The sequence below is a fragment of the Ranitomeya imitator genome, chromosome 1 (assembly GCF_032444005.1).
Source record: "Ranitomeya imitator isolate aRanImi1 chromosome 1, aRanImi1.pri, whole genome shotgun sequence".
Taxonomy (NCBI): domain Eukaryota; kingdom Metazoa; phylum Chordata; class Amphibia; order Anura; family Dendrobatidae; genus Ranitomeya; species Ranitomeya imitator.
Window position 1 is genome coordinate 15,938,325 of NC_091282.1, and position 27,710 is coordinate 15,966,034.

General features: G+C 45.2%; 1 protein-coding gene across 2 annotated transcripts in view; it reads left to right on the plus strand.

Moving 5' to 3' along the window:
- Window positions 1-473: 473 nt before the first annotated feature.
- Window positions 474-27,710, plus strand: part of LOC138657412 (zinc finger protein 271-like) — a 45,485-nt gene continuing 18,248 nt past the window's right edge. The window contains exons 1-8 of one of the 2 annotated variants that reach the window (XM_069745185.1): window positions 474-889; window positions 1,524-1,670; window positions 1,973-2,422; window positions 2,821-2,944; window positions 10,837-10,934; window positions 11,013-11,091; window positions 15,003-15,100; window positions 15,223-15,340. In XM_069745185.1, the coding sequence (XP_069601286.1) occupies window positions 1,581-1,670; window positions 1,973-2,422; window positions 2,821-2,944; window positions 10,837-10,934; window positions 11,013-11,091; window positions 15,003-15,100; window positions 15,223-15,340 (1,057 nt within the window). In that variant the 5' untranslated portion in view covers window positions 474-889; window positions 1,524-1,580. The remainder of the gene's footprint in view (window positions 890-1,523; window positions 1,671-1,972; window positions 2,423-2,820; window positions 2,945-10,836; window positions 10,935-11,012; window positions 11,092-15,002; window positions 15,101-15,222; window positions 15,341-27,710) is intronic. The other variant, XM_069745186.1, reaches the window with a different exon arrangement.

Sequence of the window (27,710 nt, forward strand, 5' to 3'; positions counted from 1 at the left end):
AATTAGAAACCGACGAATAAGAAACTGACGAATGAGAAACCGACTTCAGCCTCGTCCTGGTGACAGCGACAATAAGAACGGGAGATTTATAAATCAGGAAAACAAGAATTTACCCAAATCCATAAAATACAGAACAAAGAACCTTCCTGACCGGTGACGTCTGCGCCATTAACCCCTTCCCATCTGCGCCATTAATCCCTTCCCGTCTGACCGGTGACGTCTGCGCCATTAACCCCTTCCCGTCTGACGTCTGCACCATTAACCCCTTCCCGTCTGACGTCTGCACCATTAACCCCTTCCCGTCTAACCGGTGACGTCTGCGCCATTAACCCCTTCCCGTCTCACGTCTGCGCCATTAATCTCTTGCCGTCTGACCGGTGATGTTTGCGCCATTAACCCCTTCCACTCTGACCGGTGACGTCTGCGCTATTAACACCTTTGGAGAAAAAGATTTACTACAAGACCAATATTTCTAATGACGCCCGTGGCTGCTGGGGTAAGTGACTGAGTCAGCAACTTCGTGCTCCATCACAACTCTACAGTATGTGCGTCTTGAGAAAACCGATTCTGTTAACAACATAGCAGACAAGGCGGCCATCACCAGACAGCACTGAGCGGAGGATTATCTGACGTCCTCACTCCAGAAACTCCGAGTAATCGCCTCAGCAACGACCGTCTACAGGGGGAGGAGCCAGAACCAGAGAGGGAGGAGCTGTGGTCACATGACTGGATCACCAGCCTTCACCTCGTCTCTCTTGAGCCCCGCCCCCTGATCACATGACGGTGACGTCACCACAGGTCCTTCCACTCTCAGTGCAGCAGCTCCGTCCTGGTTGTGTGCAGCTCGTGTTCTCTGGTGTCAGCCAGCAGCAGATTTCCCGCCATTCCGGTGAGATTACAGGAGGGTTTGTGGTAAATCTGTGAGAGGAGAGTGTGGGGTGAGATCAGAGCTGTTCCTGTGGAGGCTCCTGCTCCCTGTGACTGCGGCTCCTCAGTGTTGGGGACGGGCAGCATTGTATGGGGGATGTGCAGCGTCTGCTCCTCATCTCACGGCCCCGCTGGCGGTGTAGTTACCACGGTGACCGTCCTCTGCTGGTGATGTAGTTACCACGGTGACCGTCCTCTCCTGGAGGTGTAGTTACCACGGTGACCGTCCTCTCCTGGCGGTGTAGTTACCACGGTGACCTCCTCTCCTGGCGCTGTAGTTTCCACGGTGACCGTCCTCTGCTGGAGGTGTAGTTACCACGGTGACCGTCCTCTGCTGGCGGTGTAGTTACCACAGTGACCGTCCTCTCCTGGAGGTATAGTTACCACGGTGACCGTCCTCTGCTGGAGGTGTAGTTACCACGCTGACCGTTCTCCTACGCGGCTGATGATGAGCGGTCAGATCGGCGGAGGAGGCCGCGGTGGAGTTTTGAGTCTTTTCCTCCAGATTCCTCCTGATAAATGTTGATATTTGGCAGAATTTAGTGATTGTCGTTCTGTCGTCCCCGGTGATTTCCATCTTCTCCTTCATCATGAAGACGCCGGCAGGACGAGATCCCTCCAGCTGATCCAGTGCTCATCCCTCCTCCTCCTGAATGACCCCGAGGATGGACGAGGACAGGGATGAGACCACCAGAAGATTATTCCACTTCGCCCTGGAGATCATCTCCCTGCTGAGCGGAGAGGTAACTCCTCTACATTTCTATCAGCTTTATTGTGTTCTGTGACAAGTCCGACATCCAGAATAGAGAGAAGGATTCTTTACTGTAAGAGCAGTGATTGTGTGGAGCTCTCTGCCCGGAGGAGTTGTCATGGGGATTCCCTATAAGAGCTGTAGAGGGGCCGGGATGTCTGTCCGGAGGGGAATAATATTCCCGGTTATGGCCCCAGATTACTGGAGACGGTTATTGATCCCGGGATTTCTACTGATTGTCAGATCTGGAGTCGGGAAGGAATCTTCTCCCTAAGTGTCTCTCTCCATACACAGGATTACACCATAGTGAGGAAGACACCGGGGGACGGTGTGACTCCCATCATCCATCTCCAGGAGTCAGGAGGGCGGAGCCCGGGCCCCATCACAGAGCCTCCCCCGCACTCCCTGCTACATGAGAGAAACAAGAAGATCCTGGAGCTCAGCAACAAGATGATTGAGCTGCTGAGCGGAGAGGTGACTGCTGGGAGATTATACAGGACTGGAGGATTCTGGGTGATGGGCGGAGAGGTGACTGCTGGGACATTATACAGGACTGGAGGATTCTGGGTGATGAGCGGAGAGGTGACTGCTGGGACATTATACAGCACTGGAGGATTCTGGGTGATGAGCGGAGAGGTGACTGCTGGGACATTGTACAGGACTGGAGGATTCTGGGTGATGAGCAGAGAGGTGACTGCTGGGACATTATACAGCACTGGAGGATTCTGGGTGATGAGCGGAGAGGTTACTGCTGGGACATTATACAGGATGGCACTGGAGGATTCTGGGTTACGAGAAGAGAGGTGACTGCTGGGATATTATACAGGACTGGAGGATTCTGGGTGATGAGCGGAGAGGTGACTGGTGGGACATTATACAGGATGGCACTGGAGGATTCTGGGTGATGAGCGGAGAGGTGACTGCTGGGACATTATTCAGCACTGGAGGATTCTGGGTGATGAGCGGAGAGGTGACTGCTGGGACATTATACAGGACTGGAGGATTCTGGGTGATCAGCGGAGAGGTGACTGCTGGGACATTATACAGCACTGGAGGATTCTGGGTGATGAGCGGAGAGGTGACTGCTGGGACATTATACAGCACTGGAGGATTCTGGGTGATGACGGTGTGGCTGTTGTCAGGTTCCTATAAGGTGTCAGGACGTCGCTGTCTATCTCTCCATGGAGGAGTGGGAGTATCTAGAAGGACACCAGGATCGGTACCAGGATGTGATGATGGAGGAGCTCCGGCCTCTTACACCACGAGGTGAGAGGCTCCTTGTTGGCTCCGGTGGATGTGATGACGTCTCTCCGGCGTCGTCCTATAATAGATGAGTTTTCTCCAGTCTTGCTCCGGTTTTCTCTACATTTTCTCCGTCTGACAACAGCTTTCATTTCCTGATTATTTTCTTCTGATCTGTGAGTCGCGGTTTCTCCGCTGTCGTCTCGTCTTCATCAGTCTTGAGTCTTCGTCCTCGGCGGCTTCTTTCAGAATCTTTCTCCTTCCTTAGAGCATCGGTCACATTTTCTCTGTCCCGTCTTTCTGTCCGTTCTCTCCTGTGAGTTCTTTCTGTCCCTAAGTCTGTTGTGGATTGTTACTCAGCAGAGTCGGGGTTAATTTACTGATCATTCTCCCCCTAATCCGCTGTCGCTCGTCCGTCCCTCAGAATCGGTGCAGGCTCAATGTCGTCATCAGTCGTGGTCGGCGTCCGGCTCCTCCCTCTTGGCTGACACTTGTGTCTCCTTCCTTGGTCTTCTTCTCCTTAATTTTTTTTTCTCCCTTCTTTGTGACAAATCACTTTCTCCGTTCTCTGCACAAAGTCCTGGATAAATATCAGCACCGGACCGTCCCTCAGACCTGGAAACACGAGTCGCTGTCCTGATATAAAGATGGGACGTGGTGGAGCCGATCACCCGTCAGTCTGACATGGAGGCTTTCCAGCCGTTCTCCGGCCTCCGTGTCTATTCACCACTCGCTCTGCAGGTGTAGAAGCCAGAACTTTCCGTACTGGAGGAGAAGGTCAGATCACAGCACACTCCTCTCTATAGGGGGTAATGTGTCTCTTTGAGGAGAACGGCAGTTCTGAGTACGGAGAGTTATAAGCCATGCAATGCCCCATGGGACATAAGATACAGCTTGGTGGCTGTAGAATTCATGACGCCTTATTGGGTTATGAGGTTACATTGGGGCGCTGTTCCTTCTCCATGTGTTTTCTCAGTTAGTATACGTTATATGACATTGCTTACCCCTCAATGTACCAAATATTATATGATAGTAAGCATATGACACTTTACATGTTGTGTTATATGGGGGCACATACCTTGCAATGTGCTGTTTTCCCTCTATTTATATTCTCAGAACTATGGAGTGTTTGTACTCACATCTGTTTTTAATTTTTTTTTTTTTTTTGTTCAAATAGATTTTTATTAAGAATAACAAGGCAATTAACATGTTACATTCACATTTTCAATACAAAGTTTTCCCCCCTCCTCCCCCTTTAAACAACCCCCTTCGATCCCAAGACCCCCCGCCCCCACCCCACAAAGCAGCTCACCTTGCTAATTACTTCCATCATTAAAGGTACCTTCACACTAAACGACGCTGCAGCGATCCAGACAACGATCCGGATCGCTGCAGCGTCGCTGTTTGGTCGCTGGAGAGCTGTCACACAGACCGCTCTCCAGCGACCAACGATGCCGGTAACCAGGGTAAACATCGGGTTACTAAGCGCAGGGCCACGCTTAGTAACCCGATGTTTACCCTGGTTACCATCCTAAAAGTAAAAAAAACAAACGCTACATACTTACCTACCGCTGTCTGTCCCTCGGCGCTGTGCTTTCCTGCACTCACTGTGAGCGCCGGCCAGCCGGAAAGCAGAGCGGTGACGTCACCGCTCTGCTTTCCGGCCGCTGTGCTCACAGCCAGAGCAGAGAAGCAGAGCGCCGGGGACAGACAGCGGTAGGTAAGTATGTAGCGTTTGTTTTTTTTACTTTTAGGATGGTAACCAGGGTAAACATCGGGTTACTAAGCGCGGCCCTGCACTTAGTAACCCGATGTTTACCCTGGTTACCAGCGAAGACATCGCTGATTCGGTGTCACACACGCCGATTCAGCGATGTCAGCGGGAGAGCCAGCGACCAAAGAAAGGTCTGGCCCTCTAGCCCCGACCAACAACATCACAGCAGGATTCTGATCTCTGCTGCCTGTCAAACTAAACGATATCGCTAGCGAGGACGCTGCAACGTCACGGATTGCTAGCGATATCGTTTAGTGTGAAGGTACCTTAAGACAATAGAATATCCAATCCCTCAACCGATCATATAAGCCACACTTTACATTACTATCCCATAGCAATCCATGAAGACCATAATTTATTGAATGTTTCAATTTTCCCTCTCTTCTTATAAATCCCCTTTTCCAGTGTCAGGCCCTGCTTCACATACTGGAGGAACTCTCCCCTTGACGGCGGCTCTTCCCTAATCCAGTTTCGAGCTATTACCTTCCTAGCCATGTACAACAATCTGGCTATAGCTATCTTTAGGTGTTTATCCACTCCAATCTCATCCACGCATTCCAACAAACAGACAACTGGATCCCTTGGCACCGTGCATCCATACGCACCTTCCATACGACTCAAAACTACCACCCAGAAGGCAGCCAACCTCGGACATGTCCACATCATATGAAAAATATCAGCATCCGTAGATTTACACCTCGGACATTCAGAGTCATTACGCAATCCTGCCTTATATAGCACCATTGGAGACTTATAAACTCTATATATCACATAGAGCTGTGACAGTCTATACGGTTCACTCAGCAACAGTCTTGGGACCCATTCTAACACCAACTCCCAAGTCTCGTTCTTTATTGGACCCAGATCCCTTTCCCATTTAGCTCTTGCCATTATTGGAAGCCCCAATAGGAAAGTGTGCAACAGATCTTTATACAGAGTGGATATGACCCCTCCAGTCGTCCCGTCATTACACACATACTCCAGTACTATATCCCTTTGAATCCTAATACCTCCGTCCCTACTCTGAGCTCCAAAGGCATGCCTCATCCGCAAATACTGATACTCCCCTGCAGTCCCAAGACCAAATTCCGCCTGCAATTGGGAAAATGATTTCAGTTCACCTTGCTCAATTATTTGATACACATACTGAATCCCTTTGCCCAGCCATTCTATCAGTACCGCCAGTGTTTCAAATTCCTTCAGATTGTTGTTATGCCATAGCGGCGAGTAGGGTTGAGCGAAACGGGTCGGTCATTTTCAGAAGTCGCCGACTTTTGGCAAAGTCGGGTTTCATGACACCTGACCCCTGTATGGGGTCGGCCATGAGGTCGGCGATCTTCTGAATCTGGTATCAGAATTCCGATACCGAGTTCCGATATGTTTGCAATATCGGAAATCGGTATCGGAATCCATATTTAAGTGTAAAATAAAGAATTAAAATAAAAAATATTGCTATACTCACCCTCGGACGCGCCCTGGTACTAGCCGGCAGCCTTCCTTCCTTAGAATCAGCACGTGAATGACCTTAGATGACGTCGCGGCTTGTGATTGGTCGCGCGACCGCCCATGTGACCGCTCACGCGACCAATCACAAGCCAATCACAATTCCTATTAGGTATATACTCACCCTCGGACGCGCCCTGCTTCTTTCCGGCAGCCTTCCTTCCTAAGAATCAGCGCTTGAAGGACCTTCGGTGACGTCGCGGCTTGTGATTGGTCGCGTGAGCGGTCACATGGACATTTAACTTTTTTTCACAAAAAATTTACTTCAGCTCCAATTTGTTTTATTTTACCAAGGGTAACAGGAGAAAATGGACCCCAAAAGTTGTTGTACAATTTGTCCTGAGTACACCGATACCCCATATGTGGGGGTAAACCACTGTTTGGGCGCATGACAGAGCTCGGAAGCGAAGGAGCGCCATTTGACTTTTCAATGCAAAATTGACAGGAATTGAGATGGGACGCCATGTTGCGTTTAGAGAGCCACTGATGTGCCTAAACATTGAAAACATTTTTCCCACAAAAATTATTTTTTAGCCCCCAGTTTTGTATTTTCCCGAGGGTAACAGGAGAAATTGGACCCCAAAATTTGTTGCCCAATTTGTCCTGAGTGCGATTATACACTATGTGGGGGGAACCACTGTTTGGGCGCATGGGAGGGCTCGGAAGGGAAGGAGCTCCATTTGGAATGCAGACTTAGATGGAATGGTCTGCAGGTGTCACATTGCGTTTGCAGAGCCCCTAATGTACCTAAACAGTAGAAACCCCCCACAAGTGACACCATTTTGGAAACTAGACACCCTAAGGAACTCATCTAGATGTGTTGTTAGAGCTTTGAACCCCCAAGTGTTTCACTACAGTTTGTAACGCAGAGCCGTGAAAATAAAAAATAAAAAACTTTCCCCCAAAAATTATTTTTTAGCCCCCATATGTGGGGGGAACCACCGTTTGGGCGCATGGGAGGGCTCGGAAGGGAAGGAGTGCCATTTGGAATGCAGACTTAGATGGAATAGTCTGCAGGCATCACATTGCGTTTGCAGAGCCCCTAATGTACCTAAACAGTAGAAACCCCCCACAAGTGACCCCATATTGGAAACTAGACCTCCCAATGAACTCATCTAGATGTGTTGTGAGAACTTTGAACCCCCAAGTGTTTCACTACAGTTTATAACGCAGAGCCGTGAAAATAAAAAATCTTTTTTTCCCACAAAAATTATTTTTTAACCCCCAGTTTTGTATTTTCCCAAGGGTAACAGGAGAAATTGGACCCCAAAAGTTGTTGTCCAATTTGTCCTGAGTACGCTGATACCCCATATGTTGGGGTAAACCCCTGTTTGGGCACACGGGAGAGCTCGGAAGGGAAGGAGCACTGTTTTTCAACGCAGAATTGGCTGGAATTGAGATCGGACGCCATGTCGTGTTTGGAGAGCCCCTGATGTGCCTAAACAGTGGAAACCCCCCAATTATAACTGAAACCCTAATCCAAACACACCCCTAACCCTAATTCCAACGGTAACCCTAACCACACCTCTAACCCTGACACACCCCTAACCCTAATCCCAACCCTATTCCCAACTGTAAATGTAATCTAAACCCTAACTCTAACTTTAGCCCCAACCCTAACCCTAGCCCTAACCCTAGCCCTAGCCCTAACCCTAACCCTAGCCCTAACCCTAGCCCTAACCCTAGCCCTAATGGGAAAATGGAAATAAATACATTTTTTGAATTTTTCCCTAACTAAGGGGGTGATGAAGAGGGGTTTGATTTACTTTTATAGCGAGTTGTTTAGCGGATTTTTATGATTGGCAGCCGTCACACACTGAAAGACGCTTTTTATTGCAAAAAATATTTTTTGCGTTACCACATTTTGAGAGCTATAATTTTTCCATATTGTGGTCCACAGAGTCATGTGAGGTCTTGTTTTTTGCGGGACGAGTTGACGTTTTTATTGGCAACATTTTCGGGCACGTGACATTTTTTGATCGCTTTTTATTCCGATTTTTGTGAGGAAGAATGACCAAAAACAAGCTATTCATGAATTTCTTTTGGGGGAGGCGTTTACACCGTTCCGCATTTGGTAAAATGGATAAAGCAGTTTTATTCTTCGGGTCAGTACGTTTACAGCGATACCTCATTTATATCATTTTTTTATGTTTTGGCGTTTTTATACGATAAAAACTATTTTACAGAAAAAATAATTATTTTTGCATTGTTTTATTCTCAGGACTATAACTTTTTTATTTTTTTGCTGATGATGCTGTATGGCGGCTTGTTTTTTGCAAGACAAGATGACGTTATCAGCGGTATCATGGTTATTTATATCTGTCTTTTTGATCGCGTGTTATTCCACTTTTTGTTCGGCGGTATGATAATAAAGCGTTGTTTTTTGCCTCGTTTTTTTTTTTTTTTTCTTACGGTGTTTACTGAAGGGGTTAACTAGTGGGCCAGTTTTATAGGTCGGGTCGTTACGGACGCGGCGATACTAAATATGTGTACTTTTATTGTTTTTTTTTTATTTAGATTAAGAAATGTATTTATGGGAATAATATTTTTCTTTTTTTTCATTATTTAGGAATATTTTTTTTTAATTTTTTTTTTACACATGTGGAAAAAAATGTTTTAACTTTTTTTATTTTGTCCCAGGGGGGGACATCACAGATCGGTGATCTGACAGTGTGCACAGCACTCTGTCAGATCACCGATCTGACATGCAGCAGTGCAGGCTTCACAGTGCCTGCTCTGAGCAGGCTCTGTGAAGCCACCTCCCTCCCTGCAGGACCCGGATCCGCGGCCACCTTGGATCCGGGCCTGGAGCAGGCAGGGAGGGAGGTAAGTCCCTCGCAGCAAAACGATCACATCGCGTTGCTGCGGGGGGCTCAGGGAAGCCCGCAGGGAGCTCCCTCCCTGCGGGAAGCTTCCCTATACCGCCGGCACATCGTGATCATCTTTGATCGCGGTATGCCAGGGGTTAATGTGCCGGGAGCGGTCCGTGACCGCTCCTGGCACATAGTGCCGTATGTCAGCTGTGATAAGCAGCTGACACCCGGCCGCGATCGGCGGCGCTCCCCCCGTGAGCGCGTCTGATCGCGTATGACGTACTATCCCGTCCGTGGTCGTAGGGGCCCACCCTACCTCGACGGGATAGTACGTCTAATGTCAGAAAGGGGTTAAATGTTGATTCTGGGCTGCAAGAAAAAACAATTCAGGGTTAGGCAATGCCAGACCCCCATCATCCTTGGGTCGCTGAAGTGTCTCCAGTTTGATACGCGGATGCTGTCTCCCCCATATCAAATTCCTAAACAGAGAGTTGATCTGTCTAAATTTCCCGCGTGGTATCCAAACTGGCGCATTGTGGAGAATATACAGTATTTTTGGCATCAGAATCATTTTGATAAGATTCACCCTTCCTACCACAGATAGATGCAGCTTAAGCCAAGCATCCGCTTTTGCCTTAAGGACACCTAAGATTGGAGTCAGATTCTTATGTATATAGTCAGTGACCGGCATAGATACCCATATTCCAAGGTACTTAAATTTACTCGTCACCTCCAGTCGCCCATCCTCCAGTGGTTCCCCACCCATGTCGTCCACCTTAAACAAGAGAGACTTACTCCAATTTATCCTAAGCCCTGACACTGATCCGAATCGTTCAATAATCCCAATGGCTCCATCCAAGGATGCAACTGGTTCAGCCAGAAATAACAAAATGTCATCCGCATACAGCGCCACCCTTTCTTCAATCATCCCATATTTAAACCCCGTCACCTCGTCAGACCGTCGAAGCTTAGCAGCCAGTGGTTCCACAGCCAGAGCAAACAAAAGGGGGGAGAGCGGACACCCCTGTCTCGTCCCTCTAGCCAGTTGTATGGTCCGTGACAACTCCCCGTTCACCCTAACCCTGGCCATCGGCATCGAGTACATTAGTTGAATCCAGGATATGAACTGCGGTCCAAACCCCATTCTTCGCAACACCTGCCAGAGATATCCCCACTCCACACTATCGAACGCCTTGTGAGCGTCTAAAGATGCAATAACTCTCTGGCCACAGTTATCTGATCTGAGTTGCAAGTTCATATACAGCCTTCGTAAGTTGATCGCAGTTGATCTATCAAGCATAAAGCCAGATTGATCTGAGTGTACCAGGCCGGAAATAACACTTGTCAACCTCATCGCCAACACCTTAGCCAGGAGTTTAACGTCTATAGTAAGCAAAGAAATTGGCCGATATGAGTCCGGCTGTGTCGGGTCTTTCCCCTCCTTAGGAATCACCACTATTGTGGCCTCCCGCATAGATGCCGGTAGCCTTCCACCATTCCTAGCCTCCTCCAGGACCGCCTTCAATTTAGGGATCAACACTTCCCCCAAGTTTTTATAAAAACCGTCCACGCCAGGCGCCTTCCCATTAGCCATCGACTGAAATGCCCGTCCCAATTCCTCCTCCGTAATGGGAGACTCCAAATCCTCCCTTTTTAATTATGTTTTATTTCACTTGCTATTTTCTGTGCTAAATAAAGATTTTTCACTATTTTTTGATTTTCAGGAGCAGTGTGCATTTTTTTACAGTAGTGCTTTCTTCCTTCTCTTGTATCATATATAGACAGATACACGGCAGGTGATGTATTCAGTCTGTGTGTCTCCACAGATGGATCCAGGAGGAGAAATCCACCCGAGAGATGTCCCCGTCCTCTGTATCCCCAGGACTGTCCGGAGGAGAATCACAACATCCCGGGGGATCATCAGGTAGATGACACTGAAGCCTCCACAACATCTGACCATGAAGTGATGGGACCTGAGCTCATCTTACATTTTTCTTTTTAGGGTGAAGATCTGATTGATATTAAGGTTGAGGTTATACATGGAGCACAAGAGGCGATCGCAATATGGGCCGATCAGCAGGGTGAGGAGGGGAGACTGTCATGTCTGTTCTGTCGTCACCAACTATTACTCCCATCATCTTCTCACATGACACAATCTATAGTGGTATGTAAAAGTTTGGGCACCCCTGGTCAAAATTGCTGTTATTGTGAACAATTAAGCATGTTGAAGATGAAATGATCTCTAAAAGGCCTAAAGTTAAAGATGACACATTTCCTTTGTATTTTAGGTAAAATATATTTTTTATTTATCATTTTTTAAATTTAATAAATTGCAGAAAGGAAAATAGGACAATTCAAAAGTTTGGGCACCCTCGGAGATTTGTGTGCTCAGATAATTTTGACCAAGGTTTCAGACCTTAATTAGCCTGTTAGGGTTATGGCTTCTTCACTATCATCATTAGGAAAGGACAGGTGATGCACATTTCCCAGCGTTATAAAAACCCAGGCTATAAAAAGATAGTAAAGTGTTTTCAAGTTGCTCTTTCCTCAGTTCCCAAGGTAGTTAAGAAATGGCACTTACCAAGAACAGTGGAGGTCAAGATACGGTCTGGAAGACCATGCAACATCTCAGTGAAAGCTGCTCATAGGATTGCTAGAGAAGAAAATCGGAACCCCCGCTTGACTGCAAAGGACCTTCAGAAAGATTTAGCAGACTGGAGTTGTCGTATATTGTTCTAGTGTTCAGAGAAAATTGCAAAAATATGACCTTCATGGAAGAGTTATTAGAAAAAACCTCTCCTGCGTCCTCACCATAAAATTGAGCCTCAGAAGTATGCAAAAGAACATCTAAACTAACCTGATGCATTTTGGAAAAAGCCCTGTGGACTGCTGAGGTTAAAATAGAACTCTGTGGCCTGTTGTGAATTCTGCTCTTGGGCTCCCTCCGGTGGTTATGAGTGGTAGTGCTGCGGTAGTTGGATCGCAGCATTTATCAGGTGTATCCATTTTTTGCAATCTGGGCTGGGCTATTTAAGTCTTGCTTTATCCTTTAGTCAGTGCCAGTTGTCCATTGTTTTTGGAGGATTCTCATCCATACCTGGTTTCTCCTGGTCTGCTGTTCATTTCTTCAAAGATAAGTTCTGGCCTTGTTTTTGCTGTCCACTGCTGTGGACCATATACAGGTCCTTCTCAAAAAATTAGCATATAGAGTTAAATTTCATTATTTACCATAATGTAATGATTACAATTAAACTTTCATATATTATAGATTCATTATCCACCAACTGAAATTTGTCACGTCTTTTATTGTTTTAATACTGATGATTTTGGCATACAACTCCTGATAACCCAAAAAACCTGTCTCAATAAATTAGCATATCAAGAAAAGGTTCTCTAAACGACCTATTACCCTAATCTTCTGAATCAACTAATTAACTCTAAACACATGCAAAAGATACCTGAGGCTTTTATAAACTCCCTGCCTGGTTCATTACTCAAAACCCCCATCATGGGTAAGACTAGCGACCTGACAGATGTCAAGAAGGCCATCATTGACACCCTCAAGCAAGAGGGTAAGACCCAGAAAGAAATTTCTCAACAAATAGGCTGTTCCCAGAGTGCTGGGCACCTCAATGGTAAGTCTGTTGGAAGGAAACAATGTGGCAGAAAACGCTGTACAACGAGAAGAGGAGACCGGACCCTGAGGAAGATTGTGGAGAAGGACCGATTCCAGACCTTGGGGAACCTGAGGAAGCAGTGGACTGAGTCTGGTGTGGAAACATCCAGAGCCACCGTGCACAGGCGTGTGCAGGAAATGGGCTACAGGTGCCGAAATGGGCTACAGAGAAGCAGCACTGGACTGTTGCTAAGTGGTCCCAAGTCCTTTTTTCTGATGAAAGCAAATTTTGCATGTCATTCGGAAAGCAAGGTGCCAGAGTCTGGAGGAAGACTGGGGAGAAGGAAATGCCAAAATGCCTGAAGTCCAGTGTCAAGTACCCACAGTCAGTGATGGTGTGGGGTGCCATGTCAGCTGCTGGTGTTGGTCCACTGTGTTTCATCAAGGGCAGGGTCAATGCAGCTAGCTATCAGGAGATTTTGGAGCACTTCATGCTTCCATCGGCTGAAATGCTTTATGGAGATGAAGATTTCATTTTTCAGCACGACCTGGCACCTGCTCACAGTGCCAAAACCACTGGTAAATGGTTTACTGACCATGGTATTACTGTGCTCAATTGGCCTGCCAACTCTCCTGACCTGAACCCCATAGAGAATCTGTGGGATATTGTGAAGAGAAAGTTGAGAGACGCAAGACCCAACACTCTGGTTGAGCTTAAGGCCGCTATTGAAGCATCCTGGGCCTCCATAACATCTCAGCAGTGTCACAGGCTGATTGCCTCCATGCCACGCCGCATTGAAGCAGTCATTTCTGCCAAAGGATTCCCGACCAAGTATTGAGTGCATAACTGAACATTATTATTTGATGGTTTTTTTGTTTGTTATTAAAAAACACTTTTATTTGATTGGATGGGTGAAATATGCTAATTTATTGAGACAGGTTTTTTGGGTTATCAGGAGTTGTATGCCAAAATCATCAGTATTAAAAAAATAAAAGACGTGACAAATTTCAGTTGGTGGATAATGAATCTATAATATATGAAAGTTTACTTGTAATCATTACATTATGGTAAATAATGAAATTTAACACTATATGCTAATTTTTTTAGAAGGACCTGTAGTTCTGTGCATTTTCTTGTTTTGTTTTGTCCAGCTTTGTCTGTGAAGGATTTTTTGCAGCCAAGCTGTGTCTCGGGAGATGCAGATATACCCTCCATGTCTTTAGTCAGATGTGGTGATTTGTATTTTATGTGGTGGATATTTTCTAGCGTTTTTATACTGACCGCATAGTACTCTGTTCTATTCTTTCTTTTTAGCTAGTATGGCCTCCTATGCTAAATTCTGATTTCATGTCTGCGTGTGTTATTTCCCTCTCCCCTCACAGTCAATATTTGTGGGGGGCTATCTATCCTTTGGGGATTTTCTCTGAGGCAAGATAGGTTTCCTGTTTCTGTCTTTAGGGGAATTTAGTTCTTAGGCTGTGTCGAGGGGTCTAGGGAGTGTTAGGTACCCCCCACGGCTACTTCTAGTTGCGCTGCTAGATTCAGGGTTTGCGGTCAGTACAGGGACCACCTTCCCCAGAGTCAGTCTCATGCTGCTCCTAGGCCACCAGATCATAACAGTGGCCACAATTATCAAAGGCATGTGTGGAGAAAAACGGGCACAACATTTCAGGAAAAGAACATCTTTCCATCCATTAAGCATGGGGGTGGATCAATCATGCTTTCGGGTTGTGCCTCAGCCAATGGCACGGGAAACATTTCACAGGAGGAAGGAAGAATGGACTCAATAAAATTTCCACAAATTCTTGATGCAAACATAACATCATCTGTAAAAAAGCTGAAGCTGAATAGAGGAAGAGGATGACTGCTACAAATGGAGAGTGATTTTAAACACATGTCAAAATCCAAAACAGACGACCTCAGAAGGGGCAAGCTGAATATTTTAAAATGGCCCTCACAGTCCCCTGATCTGAACATCATTGGAAATTTGCGGCTAGACCAGAAAATAGCAGAGAATGCAAGACGACCCAGGAACCTCACAGACCTGGATGAAGTGTCCATAGAAGAGTGGATGAAAATCCCTAAAACAAGAATGGAGACCCTTGTCTGGCTACAAAAACCGTTTACAAGCTGTGTGATGCTTCTAAAAGGGGGCCCTACTTGGTACTAAGCATACAGGGGGACCAAACTTTTGCTTCGGCATATTTTTCTTCTTTTTGCCTAAAATACAAAGGAAATTTGTCAACTTTAACTTTATCCCTTAGAGATAATTTCTACTTCAGCTTGCTTAACTGTTGACAATGATAGTAATTTTTGTCCAGGGGTGTCCAAACTTTAACATTTCACTCTATTCCATCACTGTGTGTTTCCTACAGATGAACTCATGGAAAGAAATCCACCAGAGAGATGTCCCCGTCCTCTGTATCCCCAGGACTGTCCAGAGGAGAATCACAACATCCCGGAGGATCATCAGGTAGACTGTGCTGAGCCCTGTACTGGATCTTTATATCGGGTGACATTTCTGATCGAGGTCATAGATGTCACAGATTTTGGTGGTTTCTTGTATTGTGCTGATTGTTACATCTGATATATCAGGAGGAAGATCTGACTAACATTAAAGTGGAGGATGAGACAGAAGAAGAAGCGATGACGAGAGAGGATCAGCCGTCTGTAAGTGGCGGGAAGGAGGAGATTCCTGGAGATGTTTCCCCAGGTATGTAATAGTGGCTGACACGTGATGATGATGACCGGCGTGTGATATCGTGAGAAGTCTCCAGTGCAGTGAAGCTTTATTCACTGCTCACTACAGAAGTGTCCGGTGATGGCGCGGCCGCTTCTGTATAGAGTCCGGCGGTGCACCGATGAATAACGGAGCCGTCTTCACACTGCATATTAATGATTTAGGAAGCACATATTTAATTTTTCTAATTATACATTTTTTCATATTACTTCCATCCTTTACTTTCATGTTTTTCTTACACAAGTCCTGTGCTACCATATAAATGTCTGAGCTTGTGATTCAGACGGAACCCCCAGCGGAAGATTCCCTATAAAGAAGCAGATGGAGGCACTGTGGACGCACTCTGTCCTATGATTCGTCTGTGACCTAAAAACGGCGGTCGACCACAGTTTTGTGCAGCTCTGAAAAGAAGGACATCTCTGAACAGAGGCCAGACAGAGTCCAGAGTAACCCTGCTGCCTCATTATAGGGAATGAATCCCTCGGAAGTGTCATCTGAATCACTTATTTTGTAGATTTAGATGGAAACACTAATGTAAGTGCTCATCGTAGAGCACAGGATAAATGTGATCCAAAACTTTGTCCCCCAAAATGCCTCCTATAAAAGCTTCTAGTCAACCCAGAAAAAAAAAAGTCCCCACAAAGATTCCTTATTTGTTAACAGAATTGTAGGAGATGTCCACATTACTGATAGCACAAAGGCTTTGGAAAAGTGTCGTGGTTAACAACAAAAGAAATCCACCAAAATATGAGCTTCCAAATACACCCTGCTCATGAGCCCCACAGTGTTTCTAAACTGCGGTTACTGTCCATATATTTAACATTAATGTACCGAAGATCCCCACTTAATTTACAAGGTGCCTGTCTCCAGAAGCATGAGCTGAGCATAATGTACTGGGCATTACAGTGTACTGGGCACTACAATGTATGGTGCACTGCAGTGTATGGGGCACTATAATGTATGGGTCACTAAAATGTAAGGGGCACTTTAATGTATGGGACGCTAGTGTACAGGGCACTACAGTGTATGGATCACTACAGTGTACGGGATATTACAATGTGTGGGGCGCTACAGTGTACCGGGCACTACAGTGTACTGGCACTTCACCCTAGCAGGCACTGCAATATATCCAGGCACTATAATGGAATATTTGCATGTTCACTTACCAACATCCATTGCTGCTATTTTCTGGAAAACACACACGGAGTCAAATTCATCACAAGACCTGTAGATAAATTCCCAGAGTGGTGTCATTACCTAAATGGGGTCACTTGAGGGGAATTCTGCTCTTTTACCAGTTAGGGGCTCTATATATGGAAACTATTCTATGAAAATTTGTTTGAGTCAAATAGCGCTTCTTCCCCCCTGAGTCTCACTATGTGGCTAAGCAGTACTGTACAGACACATATGGGGAATTTCCACGTTCAGCAGAAATTGTATAATAATTTATGTGGTCATCTTTACCCATTTCCTCTTCTGAAAATGTAAAATCTGGGGCTAAAACAACATTATAGTGGTAAAAATTTAGTTTTTTTTTCTTCACCGTTCATTGGTATAATATTTTGTGAAACACATGTGGAGTCAGTTTTCTTGCTGCACCTCTAGATGATTTATTTGCTAATCAGGGCTAAAACAACATTTTGTGGAAAAAACGTAATTTTTAATTTTCACAGTCCATTGTCTTAAAATGTTGGGAAGCACTTGTGGTTTCAAAATTCTCGCCATACCTTTACATAAATTCCTTGATGGATATAGTTTCCAAAATGGGGGCAGTTGTGGGGGTCTCACCTGTTTAAGCACATCAGGAGCTCTGTAAACACGACATGGTGTCCACTATTTTATCCGATTTTTCACTCCAAAAGTCAAATAGTGCTCTTGCCTTTCTGTGCCTTGCCATGCGCCTAAACAGTAGTTTTCCCCCACATATGAGGTATTAGTATACTCCGGAGAAAATGCACAACAAATTATGTGGTCCATTTTCTCTTGTTATCCTTGTAAAAATGCAAAATTTGGGTCTAAACAACATTTTTATAAGGAAAAGTAAAATTAATTTTTTTCATTCCATATTGCTTTAATTTCTGTGAAGCACCTGAAGGGTTAATAAACTTCTTGAGTGTGGATGTGAGCACGTTGAGGGATGCAATTTTTAAAATTGAGTCACTTTTAGATATTTTCTGTCGCATAGGCCCCTCAAAGTCACTTCATATGTCTTGTAGTCACTTAAAAAAAAAAAAAAAAAGGTTTTGGGAATTTTATTGTGAAAAATTATGCTTTAACCCCTTTACCCCAAGGGTGGATTGCACGTTAACCCCTTCATGACCCAGCCTATTTTGACCTTAATGACCTGGCCGTTTTTTGCAATTCTGACCAGTGTCCCTTTATGAGGTAATAACTCAGGAACGCTTCAATGGATCCTAGCGGTTCTGAGATTGTTTTTTCGTGACATATTGGGCTTCATGTTAGTGTTAAATTTAGGTCAATAAATTCTGTTTATTTGTGATAAAAACGGAAATTTGGCGAAAATTTTTAAAATTTCACAATTTTCACATTTTGAATTCTTATTCGTTAAACCAGAGAGTTATGTGACACAAAATAGTTAATAAATAACATTTCCCACATGTCTACTTTACATCAGAACAATTTTGGAAACAAAATTTTTTTTTGCTAGGAAGTTATAAGGGTTAAAATTTGACCAGCGATTTCTCATTTTTACAACGAAATTTACAAAACCATTTTTTTAGGGACCACCTCACATTTGAAGTCAGTTTGAGGGGTCTGTATGGCTGAAAATACCCAAAAGTGACACCATTCTAAAAACTGCACCCCTCAAGGTACTCAAAACCACATTCAAGAAGTTAATTAACCCTTCAGGTGCTTCACAGCAGCAGAAGCAACATGGAAGGAAAAAATGAACATTTAACTTTTTAGTCACAAAAATTATCTTTTAGCAACAATTTTTTTATTTTCCCAATGGTAAAAGGAGAAACTGAACCACGAAAGTTGTTGTCCAATTTGTCCTGAGTACGCTGATACCTCATATGTGGGGGTAAACCACTGTTTGGGCGCACGGCAGGGCTTGGAAGGGAAGGAGCGCCATTTGACTTTTTGAATGAAAAATTGGCTGCACTCTTTAGCGGACACCATGTCACGTTTGGAGAGACCCTGTGTGCCTAAACATTGGAGCTCCCCCACAAGTGACCCCATTTTGGAAACTAGACCCCCCCAAGGAACTTATCTAGATGCCTAGTGAGCACTTTAAACCCTCAGGTGCTTCACAAATTGATCCGTAAAAATGAAAAAGTACTTTTTTTTCACAAAAAATTTCTTTTCGCCTCAATTTTTTCATTTTCACATGGGCAATAGGATAAAATGGATCCTAAAATTTGTTGGGCAATTTCTCCCGAGTACGCCGATACCTCATATGTGGGGGTAAACCACTGTTTGGGCACACAGCAGGGCTCGGAAGGGAAGGCGCGCCATTTGACTTTTTGAATGGAAAATTAGCTCCAATTGTTAGCGGACACCATGTCGCATTTGGAGAGCCCTTGTGTGCCTAAACATTGGAGCTCCCCCACAAGTGACCCCATTTTGGAAACTAGACCCCCCCCAAGGAACATATCTAGATGCATACTGAGCACTTTAAACCCCCAGGTGCTTCACAGAAGTTTATAACGCAGAGCCATGAAAATAAAAAATAATTTTTCTTTCCTCAAAAATGATTTTTTAGCCTGGAATTTCCTATTTTGCCAAGGGTAATAGGAGAAATTGGACCCCAAATGTTGTTGTCCAGTTTGTCCTGAGTACGCAGATACCCCCTATGTGGGGGTAAACCACTGTTTGGGCGCACGGCAGGGCTCGGAAGGGAAGGCACGCCATTTGGCTTTTTAAATGGAAAATTAGCTCCAATCATTAGCGGACACCATGTCGCGTTTGGAGAGCCCCTGTGTGCATAAACATTGGAAATTCCCCCACAAATGACCCCATTTTGGAAACTAGACCCCCAAAGGAACTAATCTAGATGTGTGGTGAGCACTTTGAACCCTCAAGTGCTTCACAGAAGTTTATAACGCAGAGCCATGAAAAAAAAAAAAAAAATTCTTTTTTCAACAATTATTTTTTAGCCCGCAATTTTTTATTTTCCCAAGGGTAACAGGAGAAATTTGACCCCAAAAGTTGTCCAGTTTCTCCTGAGTACGCTGATACCCCATATGTGGGGGTAAACCACTGTTTGGGTACATGCCGGGGCTCGGAAGTAAAGTAACGTTTTGAAATGCAGACTTTGATGGAATGCTCTACGGGCGTCACATTGTGTTTGCAGAGCCCCTGATGTGGCTCTACAGTAGAAACCCCCCACAAGTGACCCCATTTTGGAAACTAGACCCCGAAAGGAACTTATCTAGATGTGTGGTGAGCATTTTGAACCCCCAAGTGCTTCACAGAAGTTTATAACGCAGAGCCGTGAAAATAATAAATACGTTTTCTTTCCTCAAAAATAATTTTTTAGCCCAGAATTTTTTATTTTCCCAAGGGTTACAGGAGAAATTTGACCCCAAAAGTTGTTGTCCAGTTTCTCCTGAGTACGGTGATACCCCATGTGTGGGGTAAACCACTGTTTGGGCACACGTCGGGGCTCAGAAGGGAAGTAGTGACTTTTGAAATGCAGACTTTGATGGAATGGTCTGCGGACGTCACGTTGCGTTTGCAGAGCCCCTGGTGTGCCTAAACAGTAGAAACCCCCCACAAGTGACCCCATTTTGAAACTAGACCCCCCAAGGAACTTATCTAGATATGTGGTGAGCACTTTGAACCCCCAAGTGCTTCACAGACGTTTACAACGCAGAGCCGTGAAAATAAAAATTCATTTTTCTTTCCTCAAAAACGATGTTTTAGCAAGCAATTTTTTATTTTCTCAAGGGTAACAGGAGAAATTGGACCCCAGTAATTGTTGCGCAGTTTGTCCTGAGTATGCTGGTACCCCATATGTGGGGGTAAACCACTGTTTGGGCACACGTCGGGGCTCGGAAGTGAGGGAGCACCATTTGACTTTTTGAATACAAGATTGGCTGGAATCAATGGTGGCGCCATGTTGCGTTTGGAGACCCTTGATATGCCTAAACAGTGGTAACCCCTCAATTCTAACTCCAACTAACCCCAACACACCCCTAACCCTAATCCCAACTGTAGCCATAACCCTAACCACAACCCTAACCACAACCCTAATTCCAACCCTAACCCTAAGGCTATGTGCCCACGTTGCGGATTCGTGTGAGATTTTTCAGCACCATTTTTGAAAAATCCGCGGGTAAAAGGCACTGCATTTTACCTGTGGATTTACCGCGGATTTCCAGTGTTTTTTGTGCGGATTTCACCTGCGGATTCCTATTGAGGAACAGGTGTAAAACGCTGCGGAATCCGCACAAAGAATTGACATGCTGCGGAAAATACAACGCAGCGTTTCCGCGTGGTATTTTCCGCACCATGGGCACAGCGGACTTGGTTTTCCATATGTTTACATGGTACTGTAAACCTGATGGAACACTGCTGCGGATCCGCAGCCAAATCCGCACCGTGTGCACATAGCCTAATTCTAAAGGTATGTGCACACGCTGCGGAAAACGCTGCGGATCCGCAGCAGTTTCCCATGAGCTTACAGTTCAATGTAAACCTACGGGAAACAAAAATCGCTGTACACATGCTGCAGAAAAACTGCACGGAAACGCAGCGGTTTACATTCCGCAGCATGTCACTTCTTTCTGCGGATTCCACAGCGGTTTTGCAACTGCTCCAATAGAAAATCGCAGTTGTAAAACCGCAGTGAAATGCGCAGAAAAACCGCGGTAAATCCGCGATAAATCCACAGCGGTTTAGCACTGCGGATTTATCAAATCCGCTGTGGAAAAATCCGCAGAGGAGCAAAATACGTGTGCACATACCGAAACCCTAACCCTAACCCTAGTTCTAACTCCAACCTTAGTGGAAAAAAAATAAATCTTTATTTTATTATTGTCCCTACCTATGGGGGTGACAAAGGGGGGGGGGTCATTTACTGTTTTTTTAAATTTTGATCTATGTGAGGTTTTATCACAGTGATCAAAATTCACATTGGAACGAATCTGCCAGCCGGCAGATTAGGCGGGCGCACTGCGCATGCGCCCGCCATTTTGGAAGCTGGCGGCGCCCAGGAAAGAAGACGGACGGACCCCGGGAGGCTCGGTAAGTATGATGGCGTGGGGGGGGGGTGGAGCATGGGGGGGAGGGTGGATCGGAGCACGGGGGGTGGATCGCAGTGCGGGGGGTTGGATTGGAGCACGGGGGGTGGGATTGGAGCACGGGGGGAGCGGACAGGAGGACGGGGGAGTGGAGCACAGGACCGAGGGGAGCGGACCACAGATCGGTGGCTTGGGGGGGCGATCGGTGGGGTGGGGGCACATCAGTGTTTCCAGCCATGGCCGGTGATATTGCAGCATCGGCCATGGCTGGATTGTAATATTTCACCAGTTTTTTAGGTGAAATATTACAAATCGCTCTGATTGGCTGTTGAAAGTGAAACTGCCAATCAGAGCGATCGTAGCCACGGGGGGGTGAAGCCACCCCCCCCCCTGGGCTAAAGTACAACTCCTCCTGTCCCTTCAGGCCGGGTGAAATTACAGTTAACCCTTTCACCCGGCCTGCAGGAGCCCAATCCGGCCATGACGCATATGCTGCGTCACAGGTCGTAATGGCACAGGTTTTCATGACGCATACGGTGCGTCAAAGGTCAGGAAGGGGTTAATGACTAGGGGATTTTTACAATTCTGACCACTGTCCCTTTATGAGGTTATAACTCTGGAACGCTTCAACCGATCCCGGTGATTCTGACATTGTTTTTTCATGACATATTGTACTTCGGGGGGGCGTGACCGGATGTGGAGCTGAGCGGACGTGCGAGGCTCGAGCTCCCTAACCACCAGCTATCATAAGCGGCCCAAAGCACAGTGAGGTGACCGGAGGAGGTCAGATCTGAAGATAAGATAAGCCAGGCGGTGGTGCACTCCAGGAATGAAGCGAGGGAGAAGGAGGGGGCAGGCGCCCAGCAGGGTCCAGGTCTTTGAAGCGATGGGTAGTTGGATCCAAGATGGCGACCGCAACTCTCACCACGCGGCCGCCGGCAGCAGCAGGAGTGATGGCAGTGTGAAGCAAAGGTCAGAGCTGCACAGTGAATCACTCCACCAGCCCCAAACTCCCAGCAAAACTGAAAGATCCCTGAGCACACAGAGCTATTCACCAACGCTGCAGTCCCTGCTTTTCCCCCCTGCTAGGAATGCTGAAGGTTCAGAGCCTGAAGATTTACAGCCACTAAACACAGCCCTGACCGTCTCCTCAGACTCTCCTATTACAGACTCCAATTCTGCCCCTGTCACTGTAGCCACACTCAAATCCCTGCTGGGAGACCTGAAGCAAGCCATTCATACTGATATCACAACGGCTTTCACTGAGCTACATAAAGAAATAACGCAGATTGGCGACAGAACCTCACACATAGAGGGGAAACTGGAGGAATATACTACGGCGCACAACCAACTAGTAGACGCGCATAATGAAGCGGACGAAGAAATCATGGCCCTAAAACTGAAGCTTGCAGACCTAGAAGACCGATCCAGGCGCAATAACCTACGTTTCAGAGGAATCCCTGAGAGTGTGTCAGCGGATACACTAAAGGAGTTTCTAATGGACTTCTTCACAATTCTGGTGCCGTCAGCAGAACAGAGGGACCTGCTGATTGACAGGGCACATCGGATCCCCAAACCAAAGTCTGCTCCCAGCTCCGCACCGCGAGACGTGATAGCCAGGCTGCACTTCTACCATTTCAAGGAGGCAGTGACCAAGTCAGCGTCAGCAAAGCAAGAACTTCCAGAAAGATTCCGGAACATTCTGGTGTTCACCGACTTGTCTGCGACAACCCTGAACAGGAGGCGAGAATTCTCATCCGCAACCAAGATTCTACGGGACAACAGTATTGTCTACAAGTGGGGATATCCAGTAAAGCTCATCGTGACGAAAAACGGAACTTCACACGTCCTTGCGTCTCCCAGAGAGGCCATGACCCTGCTCCAGGAATGGTCCCTGACATCAGTGGATGAAGATACCAGCTCCCCACTAAAGAAAAGACCCCCGACACTGAACAAAGAATGGACCTGATTCTCACGCAAGTACTCTGTTACCATATGTATCCCCTGTGTGCCTATGCTGGGACACCACACTGTTATTTTTTTGCCTGGCTGGCAGGTTGAAGGGGCATGAGAATATTGCTTTCGTTTTTTCTATTCTCTCCCCCCCTTTAATACTGGATAGGAACGACTATCCAGTTGGTTCACATAGAACCGGACTCTGAGTTGTACAAGTTGTACTTGTTCTGGTTGTTGTTAATTACTTTAACCCCTTTGTTTCCCTTATTATTATCCTGTATCTGGTGACTGATTGAATTTTTTTTTCTTTTTTGTAACTGATGGTATTTCAAATATCTAGCATTAATGTGAAAGGCCTAAACAGCCCTTTCAAGAGATCGTTATTATGGAAGGAAACCCAGGCACTCAAAGCGGACATACTATGTGTCCAAGAAACTCATTTAAATCGTGATGATACCCATAGACTACAACATAAAAATTACCCCCATATCTATGTGTCATATGCGGCGAAAAAGAAGAGAGGGGTAGCGATTGCAATAAAAGACACTGTAGCGTTCCAGCTTGTTGATAGCGTTCTGGATGATGAAGGCAGATATGTAATATTGATATGTAGTATCAATAACAAGGTGTATACAATTGCATCTATATATGCACCCAATACAGGTCAAATCACTTTTATTAAAGACCTCATAACTAAATTATCCAAAATAAAACAAGGATCCCTGCTAATCTGTGGAGATTTTAACCTCGTCCCGATCCCCAACATAGACAAATCTTGGTGCTCAAAGAAAAAGTCCCAATCCCATGCGCTGTCCCAGTGTCTTATATCAGAAGAATTGTATGACACGTGGAGGGTCCTTCATGCTTCTGAAAGGGATTATACATATTACTCCCACCCACATAAAGTATATTCAAGAATAGATCTAATAGTAGTGGATAAATGGCTCCTACAAAATATACAATCAGCAAAAATTGGGAACATAACCTGGTCGGACCACGCTCCTGTAACATGCCAAATTAAAGAGACGTACAATAATTTAACTTATTCTCCGTGGAGAATTAATAACTTCTTAATAGCCTCAGATAATATTAAATCCCAACTTAACGACCTTCTCCAGGAATTTTTTGATATCAATAGTACCCCTGACATATCCCCGACCACAGTGTGGTGCGCCCACAAGGCCTATATAAGAGGGCGGCTAATACAGATAGCAGCGCAACACAAAAAATTGAGAATGCGACAAATAGAAGAGCTCAATAAAAATATAGCAACAATGGAAAACATCCATAAACATAGCCCATCACCCACGGTATATAGGAAACTACAAAAGGCAAGATACGAACTATATCAGCTATTCCAATATAAATATGAGCATAATTTGAGGAGGAATAAAGCTAAATATTATTGGCAGGGGAATAAGGCGAGTAAAATACTTGCCAATAAGATTAAAGCGAGATTAACAAAGCAAAAAATAGCTCACATACAAGATGATCAAAAGAACAAAATATACAACCCTAAAGAAATTGCGAATACTTTCGCAAGATATTACTCCTCACTCTATAATCTCAAGACCGACAACCTTATCCCACAACCCAACGCTGAGCTAATTAATAATTTCCTGAATAGCATATCTTTACCCCAAATCCCAGAGGATAAATTGATGGCAATAAATCAACCTATAAGCCAAAAAGAAATCCAACAAACCATTCAGGCAACAAAAAATAATAAATCCCCAGGACCGGATGGTATAACTAATGAATACTTGAAGTTATTCAACCAAATATTGTCCCCACATCTATTATTAGTCTTCCAAAATATATTTGAAACAGGCAAAATACGAGAAGAAATGTTACAAGCGACTATAGTCCCCCTCCCCAAGCCAGGAAAAACGCCTGATCATCCAAGTAATTTCAGGCCAATATCCCTACTAAATACTGACCTCAAGCTGTACTCCAAAATCTTAGCAAATAGACTGTCCGATGTAATCCCTTCCCTGGTGCACAGAGACCAGGTTGGATTTATCAAATCTAGACAGACATTGGACGGCACCAGACGAATGATTGACCTCATCCATGTGGCGGGGAGCGACCGGACGCCTTCTCTGCTCCTATCCCTGGACGCGGAGAAGGCGTTCGATCGGGTGCATTGGGGATACCTGTTTGAGGTTCTGGCCAGATTCGGATTTACGGGTAATATTGCTAAAGCAATCACTCTGCTATATTCTCACCCATCAGCATCGGTTTCTGTCTCTGGAATGATGTCGGACAGGTTTACTATTACTAACGGGACGAGACAGGGGTGTCCGCTATCACCCCTTATATTCGCTTTGGTGATTGAGCCTCTAGCGCAGAAAATTAGATCACACTCGATGATATCAGGAATTCAGGTGAATAAAACGGAACACAAAATAGGCTTATTTGCTGACGACATCATTCTAGCGTTAACAAACCCGACAGAATCATTACCGGCAGCAATGCAAGTAATCGATTCATATACTAAAATATCATATTATAAGCTGAACGTGTCTAAATGCCAGGTATTAAACCTGACCCCTCTCACAAAACACCCCAAAAGCTTTGAGAATAAGTACCCTTTTAAGTGGGAAAATGACCACATTGAGTATTTGGGTATTCGGCTGACACTCTCGGCAGATAAAATGCTATCACTGAATTATGAGTCTCTAAGGAAGAAAATCCAAACTGACATGTTACGTATGAAGAAACACGAACTATCATGGCTGGGCAGGATTGCATCGGTAAAAATGTTCATTCTCCCACAAATACTGTATTTGTTCCGCAATCTCCCCATCATATTCCCAATGAAAATATTAAAAGAGATTCAAGCAATGATTTTAAAATACATTTGGCAAGAGAGAAAACCCAGAGTCCAAGCGGACACGCTTTACATCCCTATGAGTAAGGGTGGCCTGGGGTGCCCCTCATTGGTCCGGTACTACAGGGCCGCATTATTCGAACAGTTACGATTCATGTGGAATAATGATGATGATCGGCACTGGATAGCAATTGAAAAACATTTGATGAGAACCTCCAATGTCTCAGCTTTTTACCATGCACATCAAACTAAAGTCCCTAATAGAAACCTAAAAATGTCCCCAACAATAGACGCGGCTCTGGAGCTATGGAGTGTGTTGACTAATAAATTAGGCCTTATACAAACCGCATTCCTCAAAGCTCCTATAGAGACACTGGAGCATTGTATCCCGGACCTCAAACTTAAAAATTGGAATTTACCCAAAACCACCTCAATTGGGAACTTGTATGAGGGGGAGGAATTAATTCCTTTTACATCATTGAGAGATAAATACAATGTTCCTCAAAGGGATTTTTACAAATATTTGCAGATCCGGCATTTCCTAACTGAAAGGAAAAAACAGATGCCTGCACCGCCATCTAAACTTTACTCTATGCTGATGAACCCGACATCACAGATTAGAGCGCTGTCCACAAGCTACGACTGTATGTTGGAGAATACCCTGCCCTCTCTAACTACATACCTGCAAAAGTGGGAAAAAGACCTAAACTGCACATTCACACCCGATCAGTGGAGGGCATCCTTCTTAATTATTGGAAGCCAATCTAAATGTACTAACCACATAGAAAACGCCAGGAAATTGTTATATCGGTGGTATTTCACTCCCAGTAGATTGTCCAGGATGTTCTGCAGTTCCCCAGACACGTGCTGGAGGTGTGGAGACCCCTGTGCAGACATGTTACATATATGGTGGAGTTGTGACAGAATTAGACGTCTGTGGGCAGCCATAGATCTTCTGATGTTCCAGATTTGTGGTATACCGGTGACTCTTAATGCACAGCAGGCGTTACTCGCTATTGATTTGGACTCGTTTCCCTATGAGTTCCGTACAGTGATTGTACATATTATTGTAGCAACAAGACTCAAAATTGCTAGTTACTGGAAAAACTCCAGGTGCCCCTCACTGCCCGAGGTCGTATCACTGATCAACGAAAATTGCCTATCAGAAAAAATAATCGCTACATCTAATAATAATATAGCTCAATTTCAGAAAAAATGGAACAATTGGTTATCTTTCCGTTTAAATACCGTTCTTAAATGACTTTGCAGATTTGCATATAGAGAATGTGATTGGATAGTTATTGTAATGTCACCATTTCCCCTATCCTCTTCCCTTCCCTAATCC